Source organism: Eucalyptus grandis, chromosome 9, assembly GCF_016545825.1.
Source record: "Eucalyptus grandis isolate ANBG69807.140 chromosome 9, ASM1654582v1, whole genome shotgun sequence".
NCBI classification, from domain to species: domain Eukaryota; kingdom Viridiplantae; phylum Streptophyta; class Magnoliopsida; order Myrtales; family Myrtaceae; genus Eucalyptus; species Eucalyptus grandis.
Window position 1 is genome coordinate 29,727,565 of NC_052620.1, and position 27,294 is coordinate 29,754,858.

Here is a 27,294-nt window from a genome sequence, read left to right on the forward strand (position 1 = left end):
GTCGAGACGTGCTCCTTCCACTGGTCGTACTCCAGCAGCGCCGACAGGACCGTGGTTCCGTGCCCATTCACCGTGATGCTTGACCCCTTGCTCAGTACCGCCCACCCACCGGCCTTGTCGAAGCTGAGCAGCCTCTTGATCTGCTGCATCATGGGGTCGTCCTCGTCCACCTTCCCGAGCTGGATCTTCGAGAAGAGCATTGACTCGATCCGTGTCCAGAAGAACCACACTATGTCCAGGTCCTGCCAGGTGTAGCTCAGCTTCTCATCGTCGATGGTCACGATCGCGTGCTGCACTTGCTCTTGCTTGCTGCTTTTGCCCACATAGACCATCTCCAGGGGGATCCTTGCAGCCTGCGCGACCTGGCGTGCCGCTGTGGTGAACTTGCGGATCCACTCGATGTCATCGCCACCGTACAAGAATATGTACTTGCCTTCGTTAATCTGATGAGGGACAAAATTGAAGATCTCGATGTCATAAAACTTTGACTTAATAGGATAAAAATGCTAACTTATGATCGTGAGCTACCCAAGTCAGAATTGTTTGCTCAATGTCATCGACAAGAAGCTCAAGCCTCCATGTCTCTTCCTTCCACAGAGCCTCCTCTTTCAGTGTAGTGAAAGGGAAGGCGTTGCTTCCCAAATCCACATCATGTGAATGGCGTTGGGGCACACAACCTTGCCTTGAGGGTCAAGCAATACCAGGATGGGCTTTTTCCTGTAGTGCCACTTCTCCTTGATGAACCGGATCACTGCCTCGTCGATCAGGCTTGGGTGGTACACGGTATACCACGGCATTGTGGACTGCAGGGCCTCGAACTGCTTTTGCATTGGGTCAGTCCACTTGACGGAGCAGTCCACCATAGGGATCCACACCACCTCATACTGGTGGATCTCATGCTGTGTCGCGTGCAACTTGGACTCGCTGTGCATGTCCTCCAGGATGGACAGCTCGTCCTGTGAGATGTCTAGCCACGAGATCAGCAGCAACACGTTCCTCCTCCTCAGGACTTCGATGTTGACCTGGATGTCGCAAGATAGAACAGAAAATCGTGGTCAAATCATTTTTGATCTGAAGGGTTCATGGCAGTTGCATAATGGTGAGACTGGCCATAGAGATCGAACCCTTTTCTTTGAGTTGCCCTCGACAAGAGGCAGAATATCATCCTTGGGATAAATCAGAGCCTTCAGGATCTTCATATTGTCATTGTGGATGGTTTCAAAGAGATTCAGGAGGGTCTGATAGGCTTCGAGATACTGCTTTTCCTCTGCATCACCATAAACTCATTTAAGCCTTTCTCGAAAAAGGTTTCTTTCTCTTCAATTACTACATAGGAAATAAGAGGGTTTATATAGATCATTGGCTAATTGATTACCTATGTATTGGTTACATATGTCAATTTGCTTCTGCAAATGTTCATATATGTTCTTCAGTTTGTGATTCAAGGTTGACAGCTCCCATGCCTCAGTTGTGGAGGCTATGTACCTGCAAATTCTCACTTCCGCGTTATTGATTTCTTGCAGGAGGCATCTATATAAATCATCATTCATAGATTTACTTCCAGTAATATGATTGACTCTGTTGTTAATCCATTAGCTATAGAATGATTTGTATCTATGTTACGAGTGGAGAAATCGAAATGGCTCGAGAGCGCATACTTGTAGCCAAAGGTTGTGAGGTTCGTGATCTGGCTAGCACAAGCCACAGCGCTCCTTATGGTCCAGTAGACGGCAGTTGTGACATGGGCCATGGCATCTGACAACGCGGGAACTTCGCTGGAGATGTAAGCTGAGGGAAGCTCCTTGAGTTTCACGACGCACCTCGTGACTTCAAGCATGGCCTGGATGAGGCTGTTGAGCGCGTCCAGGGATTTGAGTTCGCCCAAGTGATCCATGATCGAGGTCATCTGCTTCAGCATGGCCATCGCCTTGGCAAGCTGGTTGGAATAGCGGGCCTGGGCCAAGAGCCAGAACTCGCCGTAGTTGAAGGCCAAGGCCGCCATGGTCAGTACCAGCTTGGCATCCCACGAGAAGTGGGCGAGCATATTGAATACGGCGAGTGTGTTCGCGTGATCGTCGACCCCAGTCAGTGCTTTCAAGTTTAGCTGAGGGTCGATTGCCGGCTAGAAAATGTCAGTAAAAGGACTTGATTTTCAAACAAATAATTGATTGCTTTCCATTTAATATCGAGGCAGTATTTGAAATCGATGAAGCGCAACGTAAAATTTGTTCGTAAACTATGTTGTCGAAAACCTGATCGATAATCCGGTTCTCCTCGAGTATGTCGTTCACGATTTCCCCGTGCACTGGCGATCCCTATGAACAGCAAGAGCCAAGCATGCATGATTTAGAATTAGAAACCAGAGATTATGAAACTCATAAGAAGAATATATCACTTGAGATTGATTATTGTCGTGATGTTGCTCATTCTTCGTCAGATAAATGCTGAGCGCTATTAAAATGAACAAATCTCTCCAAGCGTTTGATTCCCGGTCAACACGAAAGGGCAGACAAAAAGCATCATTCCCCCTCCATTACCGCGATGGCACTAGTGTCAGCATTCAAGGTAGCGTGTTTGAGGATGTCCTCGACAATTTGGAGGACCCGCTTCACGTTAACCTCGATGCCGTCGGGGCGGTGCATCTCCTCGACCTGCTTCATCATCACGTAGTCGCCAGACATCGTGATCATGCTCCGATCCCCGCCCTTGATCAACCTCTGCATGGCGGGCGGCATCATCTTGCCCGTGGTCATCATGACCACAATGGCATATATGGGGTCTAGAAAAAATTTAACACTATGGTTTTGGGCAAGATAGGAAAAATATTGTTGTCTGGGTTTTGTGCGATTGATATAGCCCTAAGCCTGGACTGAATTCATAGGAATGATAGATGGAGTAAAGCCTTGGAATGAATCGACTTCCTTGCTTCAACTGTAGTTAAATGTTCTGTACGTTAAATTGAAGCTTTGGCCTCTCTTTTTTTACACTTTGCCCTGCTGGTAAGATTCTCAATTTCTCAGGACCATGCGGGGAGCTTTTCTCCGTGTAATGTCCGAAGCAGAAAGTGATTTTTGTGGAATTCTGATTAATTTCTTCTAATAATTAAATAATGAACACGGATGAGATGTGACTGGGGAGAGTAAACCTGTTGCTCAAAAGAACAGTGCAAGTGTAGTGTGATTTAGTCATCGTTAGCATATAATCAGGGTACATAATTTTATGTAATAATAATACTCCCTTTGGCTTTACTTGAAGTAGATGCGACAAGGCAGAGTCCTTTCCTCTTCTTTTTTAATCTTTATGAAAAGTCCTTATTGTATTATTGATAGGATCGCGGTTATTGAGAAGGTTAAAAAAAAAACCCTTTATTTATTGTGTAGATACCAATTCAATTATATATATATATTTGATCAATTTTATCATAAATATTTTAATAATTTGTCAATATAGTTATTGTAGTCAATTTTGGTTGGTAGTTGCTAACGTGGGCAATGATTGTCCTACGTAGTTTGACCGATATTAATATGGCTTATTTTTACATTTTATAAAAAATTTCTAAAAAAATTTATAAATTTTTTGATGCTCTTCTTTTCTTTTATTTCTTTCCTCACTGGCCCTCACCGGACTTTGTACAACAAAAAAAAGGGAAAAGAAAGAAAGTAAAAATAATTATTAAAAATTCAGAATTTTTTTATAAAATTACAAAAATTGCGTCATAAGCATTTGACTCCAGGTCACCGCAAAAAGGCGGAGAAGAGAGAGATCGTTCCTCGTCTATTTACTTCTGTCGCACGGCTGAGGAAGCCGTCGATGATGGAGAGGAGTGGCATCATGTCGAACTCGCAGCGATCGGGGGCGTGAATCTCCACGGCCTGCTTCATCATCACGTTGTCGTCCGACATCGTGATCACGCTCCGATCTCCACCCTTGATCAGCCTCTGCATTGAGGGCGGCATGGTCCTGTCGGCCGTCGTTACGGCCATCAGGCCCATTGCGGATATAAACTCTAGAGAAAATATAACACTGTGGTTTTAGGAAAGATTGGGAAAATGCTGTTATCTGTGTTTTGTGCGATTGATATATAGCCCTAAGTCTGGTCTCTATTGAAAGAAATGATAAATGGAGTAAAGCCTTGGGGATGAATCGACTTCCTTGCTTCGACTATGGTTAAATGTTTCGTACGTTTAATTGAAGCTTTGTCCTCTCTTTTTGTTAGTTTTGGTTCAGCCTAGGAAGATGCTTGGGACCACGATCCATGATTCTCCTATACTCGTGAACCCCTATGAGTGGAGCTTAGGGTTATCTAATGATGAGTGAGTGATGTAAAAGAAATGAATACAACTGGCCTGTGAGAGTGTCGTCAGGATGATTAATGCAAGGAGTTCTATGATGGAACAAATACATCTCTATATTGCTTTGAAGACGGGGTAAGTCTTTTGTGCACAAACTAGTTAAGAGCCGATGCCACTCTCCTGATGAAACCATGGCAAACCGAAATCAATTGTTGAGCCTAAAGTGATATGCTATCTTGCTTAATGGACCAAACACCTGAGTTAAGCTGAACGTGATACAATCCGATTTGAGAAAATTATTCGTCAAATTGTTCTCTAGAACAACTATAAAATGAGGGTTAGTTTGGTGTTGTTTGCTCATTAGGCGCCACACATGTTCTTTGGCGGTCAAGAAACTATGATTGATATAATTCTAAGTCTAGTCTCTATTAAAAGAAGGGATAAGTACAATAGAAATCCTAAAGCTTGTAAAAAGTGTAATCAAGTCCTAAAATTTGTTAAATTTGTTCAATTAAGTCCTAAAGTTAACACCGTCAAACTTACTAAAGGAAAATGTTGATGTGGCATCGACATGGCATTTTAAATAATTTTCTTTTTCCACGTGGCTTTTTTTAATTATTTTTATTCAAAATTAGGTTTAAAAACTAAAAAAGAAAAGCTAATTTTTATTTAAAAAAACTGTTAAAAAAAAAGAAAAAATGGTAGCTCCTCTACCGTTGCCCATCGCCAGCCCCAGGCAAGGGTTGGTGACCCTCGCCAAGCGCAGGCCGATGAGGCCTCACCTAGGGCGGGCGACGAATGCCGACCCCTAGTGAAGGCCGGCGAGGCCTTGCCCAAGGCAAGCGACAATCGCCGGCCCCCCGTGAGGGTCGGCGTGCCCACATTTGGGTGCCCTCACTCGTGCCAGGCGAGGGTCGCCAGCCCTCGCCTGGGGCTGACAAGGCCTTGCCTTGGTCGAGTGGCACCAATCACCGGCCCCTTTGGCGATGGGTGGCCGTGGCGGAGGAGCTACCATTTTTTTAAAAATAGTTTTAAATCTTTTTTAAAAAATTGAATATTTTTTTAAAAAGTCACATGGAAAATAAAATAAAAAATCATTTAAAATGCCACGTTCGTGTTACGTCGGCATTTTCCGTTAGTAAGTTTGACAATATTAATTTTAGGATTCAATTGAACCAATTTGACAAGTTTTAGGACTTGATTGTATTTTTATAAGTTTTATGATTCAATTGTATTTTCATAATAAGTTTTAAGATTTCTATTACACTTATCCCTAAAAGAAATGATAAATGGAGTAAAGCCTTGGGATGAATCGACTTCCTTGCTTTAACTATGGTTAAATGTTTCGCACGTTGAATTGAAAGCTTTGGCCTTTTCTTTTGTTATTTTTGGTCCAGCCTAGGAAGATACTTGCGACCATGCATGAAGCTTTCTCCGTGTAATGCCCGATAAGATATGGTTAGAAGAGTAAACCTGTTTTTCAAAAGAACAGCACAAATGCAATACGGTTCAGGCTTTACATTTTCGCTTTAAAGGCTGAAAAATCAGGGCATGATTCACATGATCAAATTCCCTTTTGCTTTACTTGAAGAAGATGTGATTACGCAAAGTCATTTCTTTTTTTCTTTTTTTTTGATGACCCAGGAATCCCCGTACATCGGCAGTCGGAGAGATAAACCCGGGGAAACGCTAGCGAAAGACCTATCACCTCAACATTCCACGTAAGACACCAAATGCTTTCACTAGGTTTCGAACCCCTCACATTTGGGGAAGGATCAATGGAGCTCTTATCCAATGGAACCACCACGGCCAGTCGTTTTCTTCTTCTTCTTTTTTTAATCTTTACGAAAGGTCTTTACTGGATTTATTGACGGGGAACATCGATCTTTTGTAAACGTTTGGTTACCAAAAAAAAAAAAAAAAAAAAAAAAAAAATCCTCCTCTCGGTCTAGTCTTGGAAGGTATAACCGGGTGCGAGCATGGTTTGCATTTTGAAAGTTCATAAATATGCTTGATATGCATTATGGGTCAATTCCGTCATAAATGATCATCTCTCAAGGGTTATCAGATTTCGAATTTCTTCCGCTTTTCCGTTTTCATACGCTTTATCTACCTATCAATTTCAGAAGAAGGAAATTAATGACATCATAACCTTCATACAACATTCTTTCAATATCATAATTTTTCAAACAATCACTTAAGAGTCGTACTTTCTAAAAATATCATAATTTTGCTAATACATCTTGAACTAAGGAATGACAAAATAATAACTGCGATAGAGCATATGGCATATGATTGATCAGTCAATCACATGATGATAATGACAATTTCATGGAAGACCAGAAACATAATAAAGGTGAAGAGAAGAGGGAGTGCAAACTATTGAGAGGACAAAGAGCTCATCAGAGGTTCCCTCTCTCTCTTCTTACTGAATCTCAAACATCACATGTTGACCATTGGACATCGACCTTCACGCTCCAAACACAAATCAAAACAAGGAAATTCAAGCACACACATGGTCTTTTTAATATGTCCCACAAGACAAGTCATACATCCCTCCTCCATACAAAGGCTTTGACTGATTGATCACTCGGAGATGCGGGGAACTTCCTCATCATGGCGGCAGAAGAAGGTGGTGAGTTCCTCCATGAGACTCTGGCAGTCCGGACACCGCATGCTCGCCGGGATCTCCCCCACCGTGCTCTGGAGGTCCAACCGGCAGCACAGGTGCATCGAGTCCTGGATCTTGTCATGGTGCTCCTTGAACGCCATGCCGTACCCCTTGGTCGCCACGTTCTCCTTCCACAGGTCATACTCCAGCAGTGCCGGCAAGACCGTAGTCCCATGCCCATCCATCGTGATGGTTGACCCCCGGCTGAGCATTGCCCACCCCCCGGCCTTGTCAAAGCTAAGCAGCCTCTTGATCTGCTGCATCATGGGGTTGTGCTCGTCCACCTTCCCCAGCTGGATCTTCGAGAAGAGCATCGACTCGAGCCGGGTCCAGAATAACCACACCATGGTCGGGTCCTGCCAGGTGTGGCTCAGCTTCTCATTGTTGATGGTCGTGATCACGTGCTGCGCCTGCTCTCGCTTGATGCTCTTGCCCACATAGACCATCTCTAGGGGGATCCTTGCACCCTGAGCGACCTGGCGTGCCTCCACGGTGAATTTGCGGAGCCACTCAATGTCATCGCCACCGTAAAGGAATATGTACTTGCCATCTCTAATCTGATGAGGGAAAATATTGAAGATCTCAATCTCACAAACTTTGAACTACTATGATGAAAATGTCAACTTGACATGATTGTGAGTTACCCAATTCAGAATTGTTTGATCATTGGCAGTGACCAGAAGCTCAAGCGTCCATGTCTGTTCCTTCCATAGATCCTCCTCTCTCAGTTTAGTGAAAGGGAAGGCAATGCTTCCCCAAATCCACATCATGTGAATGGCATTGGGGCACACAACCTTGCCGTGTTGGTCAAGCACCACCAGGATGGGCTTGTTCCTGAAGTGCCACTTCTCCTCGACGAACTGTATTGCCACCTTGCTGATTAGGCGCGGGTGGCACACGGTGTACCATGGCATCATGGACTGGTGGACCTCGAACTGCTTCTGTTTTTGCTTGGTCCACTGGACCGAGTGGTCCACCATGGGGATCCACACCATCTCGTGCTGGTGGATCTCATTTGTTGTCTCGTGCAGCTTGGACTCACTGTGGATCTGCTTCAGGATGGACAGCTCGTGCTGTGAGATGTCCAACTCTGAGATCAGCAGCCATACTTTCTTCCCCTTCAGGACTTCAATGTTGACCTGTATTATTAGAAAATCCAATTCAAAACTGTCAAGCAATGTGGGATAGATGGACACATATGTCGTAAGATTGAACAGAAAATTGCAGTCAAATCATTTTAGATATGAAGGGTCAATAGTTACAAAATGATAAGACTTGGTATGGAGATCGAACCCTTTTCTCTGTAGTCCCATCCACAAGAGGCAGAATATCATCCTTCGGATAAATCAGAAACTTCAGGATCTTCATATTGTCAATGCGCATGGCTTCGTCAAACCGCTCAGTTGCCACTGCATCACCCTGAACTTGGATAAGCCTTCTTCGGAAAGGTTTCCTTCTCTTCATTTACTATGAAAAAAAATAACGGGGAGTCTATATAGATCATTGGGCTACCTCTTACTAATCGGTGACATATGATAATTTGCTTCGGAAAATGTTCATTTATGCTCTTCAGTTTGTGATCCAAGGTTGACAGCTCCTGTGCCCCAGTTGCGGATGTTATGTACCTGCTAATTCTCACTTCCATGTTATGATTTCTTGTGGGAGGCATCTATTCGATTAATTATTCATAGTTGCGTGATTAAATCTGTTGTTAATCCATTAGCTATAGAATGATTTGTGCACGTGCCCTATAAATGAGCATGAGGAGAGAAATCAAAATAACTCGAGAGCGCATACTCGTGGCTGAAGCTAGTGAAGTTGGTAATCTGGCTAGCACAAGACACAGCGCTTCTTATGGTCCAGTAGACGACAACTGGGACGGGGGCCATGGCGGCTGACAATGCGGGGACCTCCTTAGAGCCGAAAGCTGAGGAAAGCTCCTTGAGGTCCGCCAGGAACCCAGTGACTTCAAGCATGGCCTGGATGAGGCTGTTGAGCTTATCGAGCCGTGACTCGAGTGCACCCATGGACTCCATGGTAACGGGCAGCTGCTTCAGGATAGCAATCGGCTTGGCAAGCTGGTTGGAGGAGTAGACCTGGTTCAAGAGCCAGAACTGGCCATAGTTGAAGGCGAAGGCCGCAAGGGTCAGCACCGGCTTGGCATCCCACGGGAAGTGGGCGACCACCTGGAGTATGGAGAGCGTTGTCTCGTGCGCCTCACCCCCAGTCAGCGCCTTCTCCAATAGCTGAGGATCGGTTGCCAGGTGGCAAACATCAGTAAAGAACTTGATTTTGTTGCAAAGAATTGATTGCTTTACATTTAATTTCGTGGTGGAATTCGAAATCGATGAAGCACAAAATGGAACCGTTCATGAACCACCTCGCCAGAAATCCGACTGATGGTAGAGGACAACTCGCCAAGCATGGTCGTGATGCTGTCCCTGTAAGTCTCGTCCTCCATGTATTCCGTGAACTCATAAGAGAAACAAATAATGGAGACTGATTATTGTCGTGATATTGCTCATCCTTCGTCATAGAAATGGTGAGTGATATTAAACTGAACAAATCTCTCCTAGCCAAAATTACTGTAAAATGTGCTCAAAGTCAAAGCATTTGATTCCAGGTCTCCTACTCTATTACCACGGGGGCGAGGTCAGTGTCAACATCTGTGGTGGCGCGGACGAGGATATCCTCAACTAGATTGAGGAGCGGCTCCACTTCCAACTCGCGGCTGTCAGAGGCATGAGTCTCCTCGACCTGCTTCCTCATCAGGTCCTCGTCAGCCATCATCATTATGCTCCGAACCCAGCCCTCGTCAGTCGCCGTCATCGTCGTGTTCGTAACGGATATATGAACTCTAGAGAAATTTAACCACCTATGGTTTTAGGAAGGGAAAGAAGTATAATTTTATCTGGGTTCTGTGTCATTGATATAGTCCTAAGTCTGGTCTCCATAAAGCGGAATGATGGATGGAGTAAAGCCTTGGGATGAATCGACTTCCTTGCTTCAACTGTAGTTAAAATGCCTTGCTACGTTAAATTGAAGCTCTGGCCTCTTTTTTGGGTCAGCATTGTTCCAGCCTAGGAAGATGCTTGGGACCATGCGTGGAGCTTTCTCTGTATGCAGACAATGATTTTTATGGGATTCCTATAAATTTCTCCTAATGATTAAATAATTACCACAGATGAGACGTGTTTTTTTAATGTCTAATTAAATGCTCGTTGGCAACATTATATCGGGGTACGATTCGTATAATCAAAGTCCCTTTTGCTTTGCTCGGTATGACCAGACGAGCCCTTCCTTTCGTCTTCTTTTTTAATCTTTGTGAAAATCTTTGCCGGATTTGTTGACAGGACCATCGATTTATTGGGTAACCTTCCAACAGGGCTCATGTTCGGTTTCACACCGACGCCTTGGTAAACAATCTGTGCAAATTGAAACTGGAATCCGGCAATAGGTTTGCTCATAAGAAAATTAAACCTTATTTCTCAATTTGGGGAAAGATTTTGGGTTTAGGGTTTGGTTTATGGAGCAAATTGAACATAAATTTTCCATTTCAAACAAACTTATGCTGCCCAACAATGTGTTTAATCTATATTTTGAGTGTTGAGCATCTTTGGCGAGTTACATCAAATAATTTCTTGTGAAATAAAAACACATGTAATTTTCGAGGTGGGGATACCTGAAGTACCAAAACTTAGCACGGGGATAATTGAGTATCAAAAGTTCGGAAAAGTACACTGAAGTGCCAAAATCGGAAAAAATGCATCATGTAAGTGCCAACAACGATAAATTCCATTCAAAATCTTGACATGGTGTTTTTCCAGTGAGACGAGTACAAAACGGCGTCATTTTACACATAATGTGGCTAAATAAGCTTAAAGGAAAACGACATTGTTTTGCTTCGGATTTGAATTTTAATATAAATATTACTTTAATTTAAAAATAAATAAATAAAGAGGAAGAAGATTGCATAGCCCATTTTTGCCAGCTTTAATGTGAACAAGTTTTAATAATATTTTTTGTTATCTTTTTCTTTTTCTTTTTCCTTTCTATTTTCCTTTTTTTTTTTCTCTCATTCATTTCTTCTTCCTTTAGGTGATGGTCAGCCTGGCCATGGCCAAGTGCGACCAACTTGCCTAGCCATGGCCAATGGTTGGCAACTATCTAAAGGAAGAAGAAAGGAATGAGAGAATAGAAAATAAAAGAATAAGAAATTCAGAGATTATTAAAAACTGTCTATATCAACATTAACGATAAGGGTATGCAAAAGAATTAGAACCACTTGGACCGTTGGGAACTAAACTGGACTGAACCTGAACCAGCAATTCCCATGGGAGCCGGTCCGGTTCCCAGTTCCAATTTAATGGAACCAATGAGTACCAATTCAGTTCCTGGTTCTAGCCATGAAATTGCCCACCCACCCTCCCACCCGTACCGGACTGGTATATATAAAATATTCTATCTTAATTACTGAATTATTTTGTAGTTTTTTGACCAATAATATATGAACTTATAGATATTAAGTGATGGATGCAAGTAGGGATTGGAGACTGGTTCCATGGACCCACTTAGGAACTGGACTAGTGGATCCATGGAACTAATGGATAAGTCTCGATTCTAATTTTTCAGAATTGATCATTAGTTGGCGGTTCCCGATTCTAAGGTGGGAACAGCTCACCCTTAACCGATAGTGCCATGTAAGCCAGCCGATATCTAGTCAATAATATTCTACTAAAATTAGTTGGAAAGATTGAATTTGCACAAAGTCAAAAGGTTTATGACTAAATTAGCACAAATATAATAGGTTTATTTATGACACTTTTCCCCAAGTGTACTCTTTGTAACCCTTGAATCAATCACACAACCTAACATTTTTGGCAAATTTATCTTTATCATTACATTTCCATAATTTAAATGGCTAGCCATGATTGTTTTCAGTTTTCGTACCTTTAAATTTCTTGTCATTTACATTCTTGTCCAAAATCATGAAAAGACCCTTCACAGCCTTTGTTAATTCGCTCATTGGTCCATGTATATTCGAAGGATATTTCAACGTTGATTCAATTTTGGTGAACATCTTTTTGGACATATGGAAAAATATTCCATCATTAATTAAATTTTGGATTAAATTTTGGTGAAATGGGTTGCCAAAAACGGCGATGAGAACTGGCTTTTTGTCGGTTGATCAGGGTGCATTTCCCTCTGGCATATTATTGTTTGGGTACGACCGGCCCCTCATCTTTTTGCAAAAAGCCGCTCCACGGTGTCGTTTGGGTCTTTCATGTATTCTCTGGGTTGACCACGTTGTCCTCCTAGGATCATAGTCATCCATCCACGCCAAATTTTTGCTGATATCACGACTAATTTTCACCTTAATACTATGTCAAAAGCACTTGTCAAGTTTCCTTAAATAAGTTTTGAGACTGTAAGTTTTTCCTGGTAATTTGGATACTTTTGAGGAAAATTACAATTGTAGAATTGTCAAAATATGAGAGGACAGACAAGTCAATAAGAGGTTCAAACTCTCTGTTTCTTATTTAATCTCAAACATCAGATGTTGATTGTTGGACATCATCATTCACCCTCCGAACGCAAACTAAAACAAGGAAATTCAGGCACGCACATGGCTTTTTTATTGTGTCCCGCAGGACAGTTCATATATCCCTCCTCCATATAAAGGCTTTTGATTGATTGATCACTCATAGATGGTGGGAACAACCTTCTCATGGCAGCAGACGAAGGTGGTGAGTTTCTCCATGAGTCTCTGGCACTCGGGGCACCGCAGGCTCTCCGGGATCCTTCCCCCCGCGCTCTGGAACTCGAATCGGCAGCACGGGTGCGCCACGTCGCGGATCTTCTCGTAGTGCTCCTTGAATGCCACGTCGTACCCCTTGGTCGGCACGTGCTCCTTCCACAGGTCGTACTCCAGCAGCGCCGGCAGGACCGTGTTCCGGTGCCCGTTCACCACGATGCTTGACCCCTTGCTCAGTATCGCCCACCCCCCGGCCTTGTCAAAGCTGAGCAACCTCTTGAGCTGCTGAATCAAGAGGCCATGCTCGTCCACCTTCCCCAGCTGGATCTTCGAGAAGAACATCGACTCGAGCCGGGTCCAAAAGTACCATACCAAGGTCAGGTCCTGCCAGGTGGAGCTCAGCTTCTCATCGTTGATGGTATCTATCGCGCGCTGCACCTGCTCTCGCTTGCTGCTCTTGCCCACATAGACCATCTCCAGGGGAATCCTTGCGGCCATCGCAACCTGGCGTGCCGCCGTGGTGAACTTACGGATCCACTCTATGTCATCACCACCGTAAAGGAATATGTACTTGCCTTCTCTAATCTGACGAGGACAAAATTGAAGATCTCCGTGTCACAAACCTTTTAGTTAAATATGATAAAAATGCTAACTTGACATGACCGAGAGTTACCCAATTCAGAATTGTTGGATCCATGCCATCGACAAGAAGCTCAAGCGTCCATTCCTCTTCTTTCCACAGAGCCTCCTCTCTCAGTGTAGTGAAGGGGAAGGCATTGCTTCCCCAAATCCACATCATGTGAATGGCATTGGGGGACACAACCTTGCCTTGTGGGTCAAGCACCACCAGGATGGGCTTGTTCCTGAAGTGCCACTGCTCCCTGATGAACCGGATCGCCACCTTGTGGATCAGGTTTGGGTGGTACACGGTGTACCACGGCATTCTGGACTGCAGGGCCTCGAACTGCTTCTGCACCGGGTCAGTCCACTTGACCGAGCGGTCCACAATAGGGATCCACACCACCTCATACTGGTTGATCTGACGCTGCGTCGTGTGCAACTTGGACTCGCCGTGGATCTGCTCCAGGATGGATAGCTCGTCCTGCGAGATGTCCAGCCCCGAGATCAGCAGCAACACATTCCTCCTTCTCAGGACTTCGAGGTTGACCTGTATGTCGCAAGATAGAAAAGAAACTCGTGGTCAAATCATTTTCGATTAGAAGGGTTCATGGTCGTTGCATAATGGTGAGACTGGCTATACCCTTTTCTTTGAGGTGCCCTCAACAAGAGGCAGAATATCATCCTTGGGATAAATCAGAGCCTTCAGGACCTTCATATTGTCAATGTGGATGGTTTCAAAGAGATTCAGGAGAGTCTGATAGGCTTCAATATCCCGCTTTTCCTCTGTGTCACCATTAAATCGGTTAAGTCTTCTCCGAAAAGGTTTCTTTCTCTTCAATTACTACACAGGAAATAAAAAAAGGTTCATATAGATCAGTGGCTAATTGATTACCTATGTATTGTTTACATATGTCAATTTGCTTCTGCAAATGTTCATATATGTTCTTCAGTTTGTGATCCATGGTTGACAGCTCCCATGCCTCAGTTGTGGAGGATATGTACCTGCAAATTCTCACTTCCATGTTATGATTTCATGTGGGAGGCATCTACATAAATATTCATTCAGAGATAAACTTTCAGTAATATGATGAAGTCTGCTATTAACCGATCAGCAATTATAATGCCTTATAATTGAGTGCGAGTAGAGAAATCGAAACAGTTCGAGAGCGCATACTCAATGCCATAGCTAGTGAGGCTGGTGATCTGGCTAGCACAAGCCACAGCGCTCCTTATGGTCCAATAAACGGCAGTTGGGACGTGGGCCATGGCGGCTGACAATGCGGGGGCCTCGCTGGAGATGTAAGCTGAGGGAAGGTCCTTGAGGTCCACCACGCACCTCGTGACTTTAAGCATGGCCTGGATGAGGCCATTGAGCGCGTCGAACCGGGACTTGAGGGCGCCCGAGTGCTCCATGATCATGGGCAGCTGCTTCAGGATTGCCATCGACTTGGCAAGCTGGTTGGTAGTGTAGATCTGGGCCAAGAGCCAGAACTCGCCATAGTTGAAGGCGAAGGCCGCCAGTGTCAGCACCAGCTTGGCGTCCCACGAGAAGGGGGCGAGCATGTTGCATATGGAGAGCGTGGTCGCGTGCGCCTCGCCACCAGTCAGCGCTTTCGCGGATAGCTGAGGAACGGTTGCCAGCTGGCAGATGTCAGTAGAAAGACTTGTTTTTCTAACGAAGAATTGATTGCTCTTCATTTAATTTCATGGCGAAATTCGAAATAGATGAAGCGCACAAAATGACATCTTTCATAAATCACCTCGCAGGAAATCCGCTCGATGGTGTAGGACAGCACGTCGAGCACGGCGTTGAAGCTTGCCTGGTAACCCTTGTCCTCCATGTTTTCAGCGTATGGGGATCCCTATACACAGCAAGAGCCATGCACGCAGGATTTAGAATGAGAAACGAGCGATTATAATACTCATAAGAAATACAGATAAAATGAGATTGATTATTGTCGTGATATGGCTCGTTTTGTCAGAGATCTGGCGAGTGATACGAAACTGGGCAAGTCTCTCCTAGCTAAATAAAGTATATCTGTAAAATGTCATCAAAGCATTTGATCCAGTACACCGCAAGAAGGAAGATAAAAAAGATCATTCCTACTCCATTACCATGGTGGGGCCGGTGCTAGCAGTCAAGGTAGCGCGGTTGAGGATGTCCTCGACGAGGAGGAGGAGTGGCTTCACATCAACCTCGCGGCCATCAGGGGCATGAGTGTCCGTGACCTGCTTCATCATCGCAATGTCGTCGGACATCATGATCATGCTCCGATCCCCACCCTTAATCAGCCTCTGCATGGCGGGCGGCATCATCTTGCTGGCCGTCGTCAACGTGGCCATGACGGGATACTATGAGCTCTAGGAAAATTCTAACACTGCGGTTTTAGGAAAGACGGGATGAATATCGTTATCTGGGTTTTGCGTGATTGGCATGGCCCTAGGCCTGGTCTATATAAATAAGAATGATGGACGGCGTAAAGCCTAGGGATGAATCGACTTCTTTGCTTCAATTGTAGTTTAATGTTTTGAACGTTAAACTGAAGCTTTGGCCACTCTTTCTTTACACTTTGCCCAGCTAATAAGATTCGTGGGACCATTTATGCAGCTTTTCTCTGGGTAATGTCCAAAGCAGACAGAGATTTTTGTGGAATTTCTGATTAATTTATTCGAATAATTAATTAATGAAGACAGATGAGATGTGATTTGGGGAGAGTAAAACGTGTTGCTCAAAAGAACAGTACAAATGTAGTATGGTTTCTTTTTTTTTTCTTTTTTCTTTTTAGCAAAAGTATGGTTTAGGGGTTACGTTTTAGCTTTTCGTGCCCAAAAGTAATCATCCTTAGCATATTGCTTACTTGAAGTAGATGTGATTCGGCAAAGCCCTTTCTTCTTCTTATTTTAATCTTTCTGTAGAGTATTTACTGGGTTCATTGATAGGATGATTGATAATTGGGAAAATTATTTCAAAAAAATCCTAAATTTATTATACAAATATCCTTTCATTTATAAACTTTTTAATTTGGCCTATCGAATCCTAAATCTTTTGATGTCAATATAATCATTCTAATAAATTTCAGTTGGCAACTAAAGTGGACATATTTTTGCATTTTTAAAAAATTATCTAAATGTTTTACAAAAGTTTCTTTTCTTTTCTTTTCTTTATTTTTTTTTCCATTGACTCGTCGACCCTTACCAAACTTGGTAGAACAAAAAAGGACGTGAAAGAAAGAAAATAAAAAAAAATAAAATAAAAAAATATTTTAAAAAAACTTCTAAATTTTTATAAAGTTTTTTCGTTGTTTTCTTTTTTTCCACTAGCTTGTTGACCATCACCGGACTTAATAGAACAAAAACAGGACAAGAACGAAAAGAATATTAATAAAATAAAAATTTTAAATTTTCAGAAAATCTTTTATAGAAATTGCAAAAATTGTCAACATTAGTACTTATCGTGCCACATGAGATTGCCAATATCCACATCAGTAATTTTTTACACATGGACTATATTGGCAAATTGTCTATAGGTTTAGGGCTAAATTGATAAAATTGGCTTCCAATCGATAGATTAAGGACTTTTTGGTAATTATCCCTTCCGATTACTAGTAACTGTTAGATAAAAAAGGGGGATAAGTGCAATAAAAATTCTAAAACTTATCACGAAAATGCAATTGAGTCTTAAAACTTCTCAAGTTGTTTTAATCGAGTCATAAAGTTAACACCGTCAACATTTTAACGGAAAATGCGACGTGGCGTGGATGTGGCATTTTAAATAATTTTTCATTTTCCACATGGCTTTTATTAATTATTTTTTATTCAATTTTTTAAAATAGATTTAAAACTAAAAAGAAAAGTTAAAATTTTAAAAAAAAATTGTTAAAAAAGAAGAAGATTAAATTAGCAACTCCTCCTCTGCTGCCCCGCCCATCGCCGGAGGGGCCAACAACTTAGGCGGGGGTAGCCGACCCTTGCCTAGCCCCCAGGCAAGAGTCGGCGACCCTTGCTAAGCTTAGGCGAGGTTGCCTAGATCTGGGCTGCTTGGCCCTCACCGGGGGGCTGGCCACAAGGGCCGTCGCCCACCCTAGGTGAGTCATCGCTGGCCTTGAGTGAGGGTCGATGAAGCCTCGCCCAAGGCGGTTGACAACTTGCCCAGGGCGGGCGCGGTTTGCCAGCCCCCCACGAGGGCCAATGGGCTTAAATCTGGGCTCCCTCTCCCAAGCTTGGTGAGGGCCGGCGACCCTCGCCCGGGGCCGATGACCATCGCTAGCCCCTCGCGGTGGGCAACGGCGAAGGAAGCGAGCCATTTTTTTTTAATTGTTTTGTTTTTTAAATAAATGAGCTTTTCTTTTATAATTTTTAAATATAATTTAAATAAAAAAATCAATTTAAAAAGCCACATGGAAATAAAAAAAAAAAGAAATCATTTTAAACGTCATGTTCATGCCACGTTAGCATTTTCCGTTAAAAAGGCTAACGGTGCTAACTTTAGGATTTGATTAAAACAATTTGACAAGTTTTAGGACTTGATTGCACTTTTTACAAGTTTTAGGACTCAATTGCATTTTCGTGACAAGTTTTAAGACTTCTATTACATTTATCCCTAAAAAAATAAAATAGTAATCCTTCTCTCAATACCCATCTGCAGACACAGTTTGCATTCTAAAGTTCGTAAATAATTTTGCTATACATTATATGGGTTCTCTCACAAGTCTCCATACCTAATCATCTTTTTATAGATATCAAATTTCGAATTCCTTCAACTCTATGTAAGGATAAGTGCAATGAAAGTCTTGAAAGTTGTTACTAAAGTGTAATTAATTATAAACCTATTCAAAAGCACAATCAATTACTATAACTTATCCAATAGGTGCAATTGAGTCTTTTTTTTTTTTTTTAACTATGTTCAACTTCATTAACGAAAAACACCAACGCGAGCGACATCATCACAAGTGAGCTCCGGCACTTGAGGCAATGCATCTCCGGGACCCTTCCCATTGTGAGCTAGAACTCGAACCAGCAGCACGAGTGTGTCATGTTGCGGATCTTGTCGTCCTGCTCCTTGAATGCCAGGTCGTACCCCTTGGTCGGCATTTGCTCCTTTCACAGGTCATATATACTCCAGCAGCGTTAGTAGGACCGTGATCCCATGCCCGTTAACCGTCATGCTCGACCCCTTGCTCAGTAGCCGCCGAAACCCCAGCCTTGTCGAAGCTGAACAGCCTCTTGATCTGCTGCGCCACAGGGTCGTACTTGTCCACCTTCCTAAGTTGGATTTCGACAAGAGCATCGACTCGAGCCAGGTCCTAAAGAACTACACCATGGTCAGGTCCTGCCAGGCGTAGCTCAGCTTCTCAACATTGATGGTCTCAATCACGCAACCGTACCTGCTCTGGCTTGCTACTTTTGCCCAAGTAGACCATGTCCAGGGGGATCCTCGTGGCCTGCGCGACCTGGCGCATCGCCATGGTGAACTTGCGGATCCACTCGATTTTGTTGCCGTTGTACAGGAATACGTACTTGCCATCTCTAATCCTATGAGAGACAAATTTGAAGATCTCAATGTCACAAACCTTTGAATCAATACCATAAAAAAGTTGGCTTGACATGATCGTCAGTTACTCAATTCATAATTGTTTGATTAATGCCATTAGAAAGAAGCTCAGGCCTCCATGTCTCTTCCTCCTTTAGGGCCTTCTCTCCCAATGTAGTGAAAGGGAAGGCATTGCTTCCCTAAATCCACGTCATAACAGAGCAAATAAGAGAATTATCGAATCTTCTCCCATTTTCTGAGTGGGTTCTCTATAGAGATCGTGAGATAATATTTTGGGTTTGTTTTGAGTGTAATCTAGGGAATTTGGTGATTGTGAACTTTGTATTCTCTGGATTTGTAATGGAATACTTCAACTAGCTCTCCCAATTGAATCGGTACCAACACCTGGATTGAACCACATTAATTTCTAGTGTTCTTTAATGTTCCTCATCAATTTCGCTAGTAATTTTCTCCTTCTTGCGTTAAGCATAAATTGCAAGATCCATTAGCTTTGCATTAATTTTGACAATGATTGGTGTTGGGACAAAGGTTAGGGTTTCCGGAGCAAATTTGGGGCTTTGCTAGTCTCGTCATTGTATGGAAATTATGTTATTGCAATTATGTCCAAAGTGAAAGTAGAAATTGGGGAGTTCAACGGAAGGAACATCTCTGGGTCGTGGAGCTTGCTTTTAACAACCTAACATCTAGTGAAGGTTTTGGATGGAAATAATAAATCATCGGAAATGATGAAAGAGGTTGATAAGGTAGAGTTGATGGAGAAGGCTAAAAGCATAATCCTATTGAATCTATCAAACGAGGTATAATTAAAGTGGCCGAAGAGAATGATCCAACATTATAGGCAAGACATTAGCACTTTATTTGATGAAGGGATTGAACAATTGCTTATCTATGTTGAAAATACTATTTCGGTTCCGGGTGGTTGTTGAACGAGTCTATGTTTCTGGTTTGTTTTTTATGTGTTAATAGTCTATTAAGCACTTTTATTATGTGGATTGGTTGCTGTACATGTGAAGTTAGTGAGGTGTGGTGGTTATTTGTTTTTGTAAAGCCTATATAAAGGCTATGGTGTCAGTTTTTTTTTTTAGTGTGTGTGGTTATGCAGACGTTCCTCCGTTTTTGTGCATATCAGAAAATTTTCTTTGTTTTCCTCTGTTTTTAACGCTGTTCTTGTGCACATCTGCATATCTGCATCTCCTCTGGTTTTTAACATTGGTATCAGAGCGAAGGTTAGGAAGAAAAGTGTGTGTTTGAGTGCTGTAAAAAGGTGAGAACCAAAAGAGAGTTTTTATTGCAGCAAGTACTTTCGTTTGCAGCAGTCAAGGGAGAGTATTGCAGCAGGTTATTTTCGTTTGTAGCAGCAGCGGGTTGCTTTTGTGGTGGTTCTATTTTGCAACAACAGTAATGGCCTCAGAAACATTTGTACAACCTGCTATTCCACACTTTGATGGTCATTATGATCATTGGAGCATGCTAATGGAGAATTTTCTTAAGTCCAAGGAGTATTGGGATGTTGTTTCTTCGGGAGTTGCCGAACCTGATGAAGGAGTTGTGTTAATGGTAGTGCAAAGAACGACTTTGGATGCTTTAAAATTGAAGGATCTCAAGGCCAAAAATTATCTTTTCCAAGCAATTGACATATCCATTTTGGAGACAATTCTTTGCAAGGATACCTCCAAGGAAATATGGGATTCCATAAAGAAAAAGTATCAAGGCTCAGCAAGAGCAAAGAGGCAGCAGCTTCAAATGCTTCGTTCGGAGTTTGAAATGCTACGAATGAAGTCGGGAGAGACAATCACAGATTTCTTCTCTCGGACAATAGCAATAGTTAATAAGATGTGGATTCATGGCGACAAGACGGAGGATGTCATCATTGTTGAAAAGATTCTTCGATCGTTGACACCAAAATTCAACTTTATTGTTTGTTCCATAGAAGAAGCCAAGGACATTGAAGAACTTTCCATTGATGAGTTGCAAGGATCCTTGTTAGTTCATGAACAAAAACTCCTACAACAAGAGACGGAAGAGCAAGCTTTGAAGGTCTCAACTGGAGATCATTCTTCATCAGCAGCAAGGGTGAACAAAGGAAGAGGTAGAGGAAGGGAGAACAACGATCGCAGTGGCTTCAGCTTTGATCAAAAGTCTGAAAGCTATTCCTATCGTGATTTCCAAGGGAGAGGAAGAGGTCGTGAAGGACGACATTCAACTGGTTTTAGGCCAAGGTCAGCAGACAAATCCAAAGTGGAGTGTTTTAGATGCCACAGGTATGGGCATTACAAATCTAAATGTCGAACTAATTTGAATAAACAAAGAGTTGAAAGAACTAACTTTGCTGAAAAAGAAGAAGAAGTATCTCTTTTGATGGTGTGCCATGAGAAGGAAGAAACTCAACCAAATATGTGGTATCTCGACACTGGTTGTAGCAATCACATGTGTGGAGACAAGAAAATGTTTTTTGATCTAGACAAAACGTACAACAGCACCGTAAAGTTTGGTGATAATTCCATTGTGTCAGTGATGGGGAAAGGAACAGTGGCAATTCATCCAAAAGGGACTTCAGTACAAACTATCTCAAATGTATTGTATGTCCTTGAATTGAAGACTAATCTGTTAAGTGCTGGTCAGCTGCAAGAGAAGGGATATGAAATCTCTATTAAAGGTGGGATTTGTAGAATCTAAGATGAGAAGTTGGGTTTAATTACTGAAGTCAAAATGACAGGCAATCGGATGTTTCCATTGTATCTCCACAACACTACAAATTCATGTTTCTCTGCAAGATTGAAGGAGGAAGCCTGGTTATGGCATTTTCGCTATGGGCATCTTAATTTCGGTGGGTTGCGAACACTATATAAAAAAGAGATGGTGGAGGGTCTTCTTCAAATCTCTGCTCCTTTGGAAATTTGTGAAGATTGTGTTGTTAGCAAGCAACATCATGCTCAATTTCCACAAAGAAAATCGTGGAGAGCAAAAAGTCCGTTGGCATTGGTTCATTCAGATATTTACGGACCAATATCTCCAATTTCCAATGGAGGTAAACGGTATATCATTACCTTCATCGATGATTTTAGCCGGAAGATTTGGGTGCATTTTTTGCAAGAAAAATCTGAAGCTTTTGCGGCTTTCAAGAACTTCAAAGCACTTGTTGAAAAGGATGGAGGAAATCAAATAAAGGTCCTTCGCACGGATCGTGGTGGAGAGTACAACTCGCTTGAGTTTACAGATTTTTGTATGAAGCATGGGATCAAGAGACAACTTACAGCAGCCTATACACCACAGCAAAATGGCGTATGTGAGAGGAAGAATCGTACTATTTTGAATATGGTGCGAAGTCTTTTGAGGGGAAGTGGAATTTCAAAAAGTTTCTAGCTTGAAGCAGTCAATTGGAGCATTCACATTTTAAATAGAAGTCCCACTCTAGCTGTTCAAAATATGACATCGGAAGAAGCATGGAGCAGCCAAAGACCTGCAGTAGATCACTTCAGGATTTTTGGGTGTATTGCCTACGCCCATGTTCCTGACCAAAAGAGGAAGAAGCTAGATGAAAGGGGAGTCAAAAGTATTTTTCTTGGCATTAGTGATCAATCAAAAGCCTATAAACTTTATAATCCTATGACCAAGAAAATCATTATCAGCCGTGATATGATATTTGATGAAGAACAAACTTGGCCGTGGGGTGAACAAGGCGTTGGTAAGCAAATTCCAACGAATTTTGAAGATGAAAATGGGCTGGTGCAGCAATCCACAACAACCCAAATCACCACAGGCAGTGTCCAAAGTACAGCAGCAGCTGCGGAACCTAAAGATCGGCCTCATCGTGTTCGACGGAGGCCTGCATGGATGAGTGATTATGAAGTAACAGGAGTTGATCAATATGAAGATCCACTTATCCATTTTGCTTTGTTTTCAGATTGTGATCCAACAACTTTTGATGAAGCAAGTACAAAAGAAAATTGGAGGATAGCAATGGATGAAGAAATTGCAACTATTGAGAGGAATGACACTTGGGAGTTAACAGATCTTCCAAAATGACACAAAACAATCGGAGTCAAGTGGGTGTACAAGACAAAATTGAACAAGAATGGTGAAGTTGATAAGTATAAGGCGTGCTTGGTGGCGAAAGGCTATAAGCAGGAATTTGGAGTGGATTACAAAGAAGTATTTGCACTTGTAGCAAGACTTGACACAATCGGATTGGTAATTTCATTAGCGCAGAATTCATGGCCTATCTTCCAATTGGATGTGAAGTCAGCATCCTTGCATGGTGATCTTCAAGAAAAGGTATTTGTTGATCAACCTTCTGGTTATGTGAAGCTCGGTAGTGAACATAAAGTTTATAAATTAAAAAAGGCATTATATGGGTTAAAACAAGCTCCCCGAGCTTGGTATAGTCGCATTGATGCCTATTTCTTGAAAAAAGGTTTTAGAAAATGTCCATATGAGCATACACTCTTTATTAAAATTGGTGATGATGGAAAGTTGCTTCTTGTATGCTTATATGTGGATGATCTTATTTTTACTGGGAGTGATAGTGCCATGTTTGACAAATTCAAGGAGTTTATGATGGATGAATTTGAGATGACTGATCTTGGATTGATGCATTATTTTCTGGGCATAGAAGTTATTCAATCTGCAGCTAGAATCTTTATGTCTCAAAAGAAGTATGTTCAAGAGATTTTGGACAGGTTTCAAATGAATAATTGTAACCCGTGACTACTCCAACTGAAGTTGGATTGAAGCTCTTGAAAGATCCTCATGGAAGCAAGGTGGATAGCACTCTCTACAAGCAGATTGTTGGAAGCTGATGTATTTGACGGGGACAAGACCAGATATCATGCATGCTGTGAGCCTTATAAGCAGGTATATGGAGCACCCAACTGAGTTACATTTATAATCTGCAAAAACAATTTTTCGCTATTTGCAAGGAACTAAAAATTTTGGGTTGTTCTATAAAAAGGGAGAAAAGTCAGATTTGTTTGGGTTTACAGATAGCGATTATGTTGGAGATGTTGATGATAGAAGAAGTACTTCAGGGTATCTATTCATGCTTGGTTCAGGGGCAGTTTCATGGTCTTCAAAGAAGCAATCAATTGTTACTTTATCAACAACTGAAGCAGAATTTGTTGCTGCAACTTCATGCGTTTGTCAAGCCATATGGTTATGGAAGATTCTTGAAGAGCTTCAGTTCAAACAGCAAAAAGCAACTATAATCTATTGTGGCAACAGCTCAGCTATCAAGCTGTCCAAAAATCCAGTTCTACATGGGAGGAGCAAGCATATAGATGTGAAGTACCACTTCTTAAGAGATCTTACAAAGGATGAAGTAGTTGAGCTAGTTTTCTGTAGAAGTGAAGATCAAGTGGCTGATATATTCACCAAGCCCCTAAAGTTGTCCATGTTTTAGAAGCTGAGAAAGCTCCTTGGTGTTCGTTTGTTGGATATTCCAAATTGAGAGAGGCTCCTTTAAACTAATTGTTTGCAACATCAGTTTAAGGGAGGGAATGTTGAACGAGTCTATGTTTCTGGTTTGTTTTTTATGTGTTAATAGTCTATTAAGCACTTTTATTATGTGGATTGGTTGCTATACATGTGAAGTTAGTGGGGTGTGGTGGTTATTTGTTTTTGTAAAGCCTATATAAAGGCTATGGTGTCAGTTTTTTTTAGTGTGTGTGGTTATACAGACGTTCCTCTGTTTTTGTGCATATTAGAAAATTTCCTCTATTTTCCTCTGTTTTTAACGCTGTTCTTGTGCACATCTGCATATCTGCATCTCCTCTAGTTTTTAACAGGTTGAAGGTGCATCTCATAAAACCCATTTAGATAAGTTTAACAAACTCATGAGAGATTTAAAAAATGTCAATAAGGCTTTGTTTGACGAAAATCAAAGTACGATGTTATTGACATCTTTACTAGATTATTTTGAGCACTTTACCCATTCATTGCTATAGTGGTGCATTACGATTACCTTGGGAAAAGTAAAGTCTGCCTTGTTTTATAAGGCGTAAAAAAGAAATTACGAAAAAATAATTTAGGGTAGGATATAGTGCGAGGTTTGATTTTCTAAGGTAGAGACAAACAAAGAGAATATGGAGAGAGCAAATGGAAGAGCTGTTCTATATCCCGATCTAACGTTCGGCACCATTGATTGTTGGGATAAGTGTTCCGGAAGTCCTATAACTTGTCACGAAAATACATTTCAATCCTAAAACTTGCCAAAAGTGCATTTAAGTCCTAAAACTTGTCAAATTGTTTCAAGCGAGTCCTAAGATCGACGCCGTTAGCATTTTCCGTTAAAAATGCTGACGTGGCATTTTAAATAATTTTTATTTTACAGGTGTATTTTTTAATTAATTTTTATCCTTTTAAAAAAATAGATTTAAAAACTAAAAAAATTAAATTTATTCTTATCTTATTTTCAACAAAAACTAAAAAGAAAAGTTAAAAAAATTATCTTTAAAATTGTTAAAAAAAAAAAATTAGCGTGGCTCTTCTCCCCCGCCAACGCTACCGCCGCCGCCCATCGCCGGAGGGGCTGGGCACGATCGCCGGCCCTAGGCGGGGGTGGTCAAGCCTCGCCCGCCCTAAGCGAGGGCCGGCGAAGCTCGCCCGGGGCGGCGGCCGCCCGGCCCCCGCGAGGGCCGACGGGCCTAAATCAGGGCACCCTCGCTCAGCTCGGGTGTGGGTGCCCGGATTTGGGTGAGTTGTCGCCGGCCCTCACGGGGGCCGACGACCGTCGCTTGCCTTGTGCGAGGCCTCGCCGGCCCCAAGCGAGGTCGACGAGGCCTCGCTTAGGGCGGGCCACGGTCGCCCGCCCTCGCTTAGGGCCGGCGAGGCCCGGCCACCCCCGTCCAAGGCCGGCGACCGTCGCCTGGCCCCTTCGGCGATGGGCGGCGGCGGCAACGGTAGCGGGGGAGGAGCCGCTCTTTTTTTTTTTTAATAAATATTTAACTTTTTTAAAAGTTTTTGGTAAAAATAAGATAAAATGAATAAATTTGATTTTTTTAGTTTTTAAATCTAATTTTTCTAAAAAATTCACGTGGAAAATAAAAAAATTTATTTAAAATGCCACGTCGGCGTATTTAACGGAAAAGGCTAACGGCGTCGATCTTAAGACTCGTTTGAAACAATTTGACAAGTTTTAGGACTTAAATGCTCTTTTTGCAAGTTTTAGGACTGAAATGCATTTTCGTGACAAGTTGTAAGACTTCTGGAACACTTATTCCTTGATTGTATTATTTTACTACAGCTGATAATAGATCTAATGATGATGTTATGTTAACGGTCACCATGAGTTTGTTAGGTGATGAGTGAGTGCTTGACTTTGGATGCTCATATCATGTGACTTATTATAAGCATTGATTTACTACATGTCTGTACACAAAGGGTAGTTATTTGATTATATTAGGAACGCGCAATAGAAGTATGATACTTTCACATGAAGAGATCGTTAAGGGAGAACCCAAATATAAGCTCGTCTACACATCCAGTTGAACTCATCTATGCTAAAAAACTTACAATAAGTTATAAGTTGATTAAGATATATTAACTGTTATATACCACAACAATTATTTGATGTGGCATATCAACAATTTCCCCTTCACATATGCACTCAATGTTAGATCTACTCTCCATTAATCCAAGTATTATTCCACATGAAAATATCTCAACTTAAATCTCCATCAACGCCCAACTTAATCCCTAGTCTCTTTCTCTAGACCGAATCGTGAAGTCTATCATCGGGCTCACATTGTTACACTATAAAGCCCACCGCTCAAAAGCGCGCAACAAAAGTATGATACCTTCACTTGGGGGGATTAAATTGTCAAGGGAGAGCCTAAATCCAAGCCCATTAACAAATCTAATTAGACCTACATTCTCTCAAAAATGAAGGTGGAAGAAGATTTTCAGTTGAGGGTTTGATTTCTAGAGCAAAGTGAACTTGATTTCTCGATTTCAAGCAAATTTGTGTTGCCAGACAACGTCGTCTCATCTATAAATTGAGTGTTGACATCTCTAGCGAGACAAGTCGGATTATTTATATTAGAATAATGTCATATGTGATTTTGCGACAACACAAGTGATCTGTATTGCTTGAGTATTTGATTTTTAGAAGTTATGATAATCAAATGATCTTTTAAGGAGCAGTAACGTCAAAGTGAGCGTCATATATGAAAGCCGTAGTAGTATTAGTAAACTTTCTAAATCTAGAGGATGATCCCTAGAATGGGACTTTCGACGACAGCTCGTGGACGACCTGGGTAATTATAGAATGGAAGTTGACAGCGGAGTAGTGGCGACCATTGCAGAGAGTGTATCTTCTAAGGATTCTGTGGAAAGATGAAGAAAAAGAAGCCATTGAAGACCAAAAACAAAATAGAGGAGAAGAGAAGAGGGAATGGAGAATCTTGAG

The 27,294-nt window shown here is 42.0% G+C and overlaps 3 protein-coding genes across 3 annotated transcripts; all 3 read right to left on the bottom strand.

Moving 5' to 3' along the window:
- Window positions 1-351: 351 nt before the first annotated feature.
- Window positions 352-2,854, bottom strand: LOC104419193 (protein SIEVE ELEMENT OCCLUSION B). Its single transcript, XM_010030767.3, has 7 exons — window positions 2,538-2,854; window positions 2,253-2,315; window positions 1,659-2,104; window positions 1,376-1,485; window positions 1,125-1,267; window positions 529-1,022; window positions 352-443 (listed from the first exon to the last, which is right to left on the bottom strand). The coding sequence occupies exons 1-6, from the start codon at window positions 2,754-2,756 to the stop codon at window positions 609-611; spliced, it is 1,395 nt and encodes a 464-aa protein (XP_010029069.2). The 5' UTR covers window positions 2,757-2,854; the 3' UTR covers window positions 352-443; window positions 529-608.
- A 4,024-nt stretch (window positions 2,855-6,878) lies between these two features.
- On the bottom strand, window positions 6,879-9,792 carry LOC104420628 (protein SIEVE ELEMENT OCCLUSION B-like). Its single transcript, XM_039302521.1, has 6 exons — window positions 9,604-9,792; window positions 8,761-9,209; window positions 8,476-8,588; window positions 8,257-8,387; window positions 7,608-8,102; window positions 6,879-7,520 (listed from the first exon to the last, which is right to left on the bottom strand). The coding sequence occupies exons 1-6, from the start codon at window positions 9,790-9,792 to the stop codon at window positions 6,879-6,881; spliced, it is 2,019 nt and encodes a 672-aa protein (XP_039158455.1).
- A 2,679-nt stretch (window positions 9,793-12,471) lies between these two features.
- On the bottom strand, window positions 12,472-15,753 carry LOC104419192 (protein SIEVE ELEMENT OCCLUSION B). Its single transcript, XM_010030766.3, has 7 exons — window positions 15,455-15,753; window positions 15,100-15,201; window positions 14,514-14,962; window positions 14,232-14,341; window positions 13,980-14,122; window positions 13,392-13,886; window positions 12,472-13,303 (listed from the first exon to the last, which is right to left on the bottom strand). Exons 1-7 carry the CDS (start codon window positions 15,680-15,682, stop codon window positions 12,662-12,664), a joined length of 2,169 nt encoding a protein of 722 aa, XP_010029068.1. The 5' UTR covers window positions 15,683-15,753; the 3' UTR covers window positions 12,472-12,661.
- Between the last annotated feature and the right edge of the window lie 11,541 nt (window positions 15,754-27,294).

What these genes read in the sequence shown, in the direction of transcription:
- LOC104419193 (XM_010030767.3), bottom strand. Translation starts at nt 2,756, where the DNA reads ATGATGACCACGGGCAAGATGATGCCGCCCGCCATGCAGAGGTTGATC. An exon ending in AGAACCGGATTATCGATCAG is followed by an intron (nt 2,105 to 2,252) that starts GTTTTCGACAAC and finishes ATCGACCCTCAG; the next exon opens with CTAAACTTGAAAGCACTGAC. An exon ending in AGGGCAACTCAAAGAAAAGG is followed by an intron (nt 1,023 to 1,124) that starts GTTCGATCTCTA and finishes TGCGACATCCAG; the next exon opens with GTCAACATCGAAGTCCTGAG.
- LOC104419192 (XM_010030766.3), bottom strand. Translation starts at nt 15,682, where the DNA reads ATGGCCACGTTGACGACGGCCAGCAAGATGATGCCGCCCGCCATGCAG. An exon ending in TCGAGCGGATTTCCTGCGAG is followed by an intron (nt 14,963 to 15,099) that starts GTGATTTATGAA and finishes ACCGTTCCTCAG; the next exon opens with CTATCCGCGAAAGCGCTGAC. An exon ending in AGGGCACCTCAAAGAAAAGG is followed by an intron (nt 13,887 to 13,979) that starts GTATAGCCAGTC and finishes TGCGACATACAG; the next exon opens with GTCAACCTCGAAGTCCTGAG.
- LOC104420628 (XM_039302521.1), bottom strand. Translation starts at nt 9,792, where the DNA reads ATGACGGCGACTGACGAGGGCTGGGTTCGGAGCATAATGATGATGGCT. An exon ending in ATGTCACCGATTAGTAAGAG is followed by an intron (nt 8,388 to 8,475) that starts GTAGCCCAATGA and finishes GGCTTATCCAAG; the next exon opens with TTCAGGGTGATGCAGTGGCA. An exon ending in ATCAAACAATTCTGAATTGG is followed by an intron (nt 7,521 to 7,607) that starts GTAACTCACAAT and finishes TTCCCTCATCAG; the next exon opens with ATTAGAGATGGCAAGTACAT.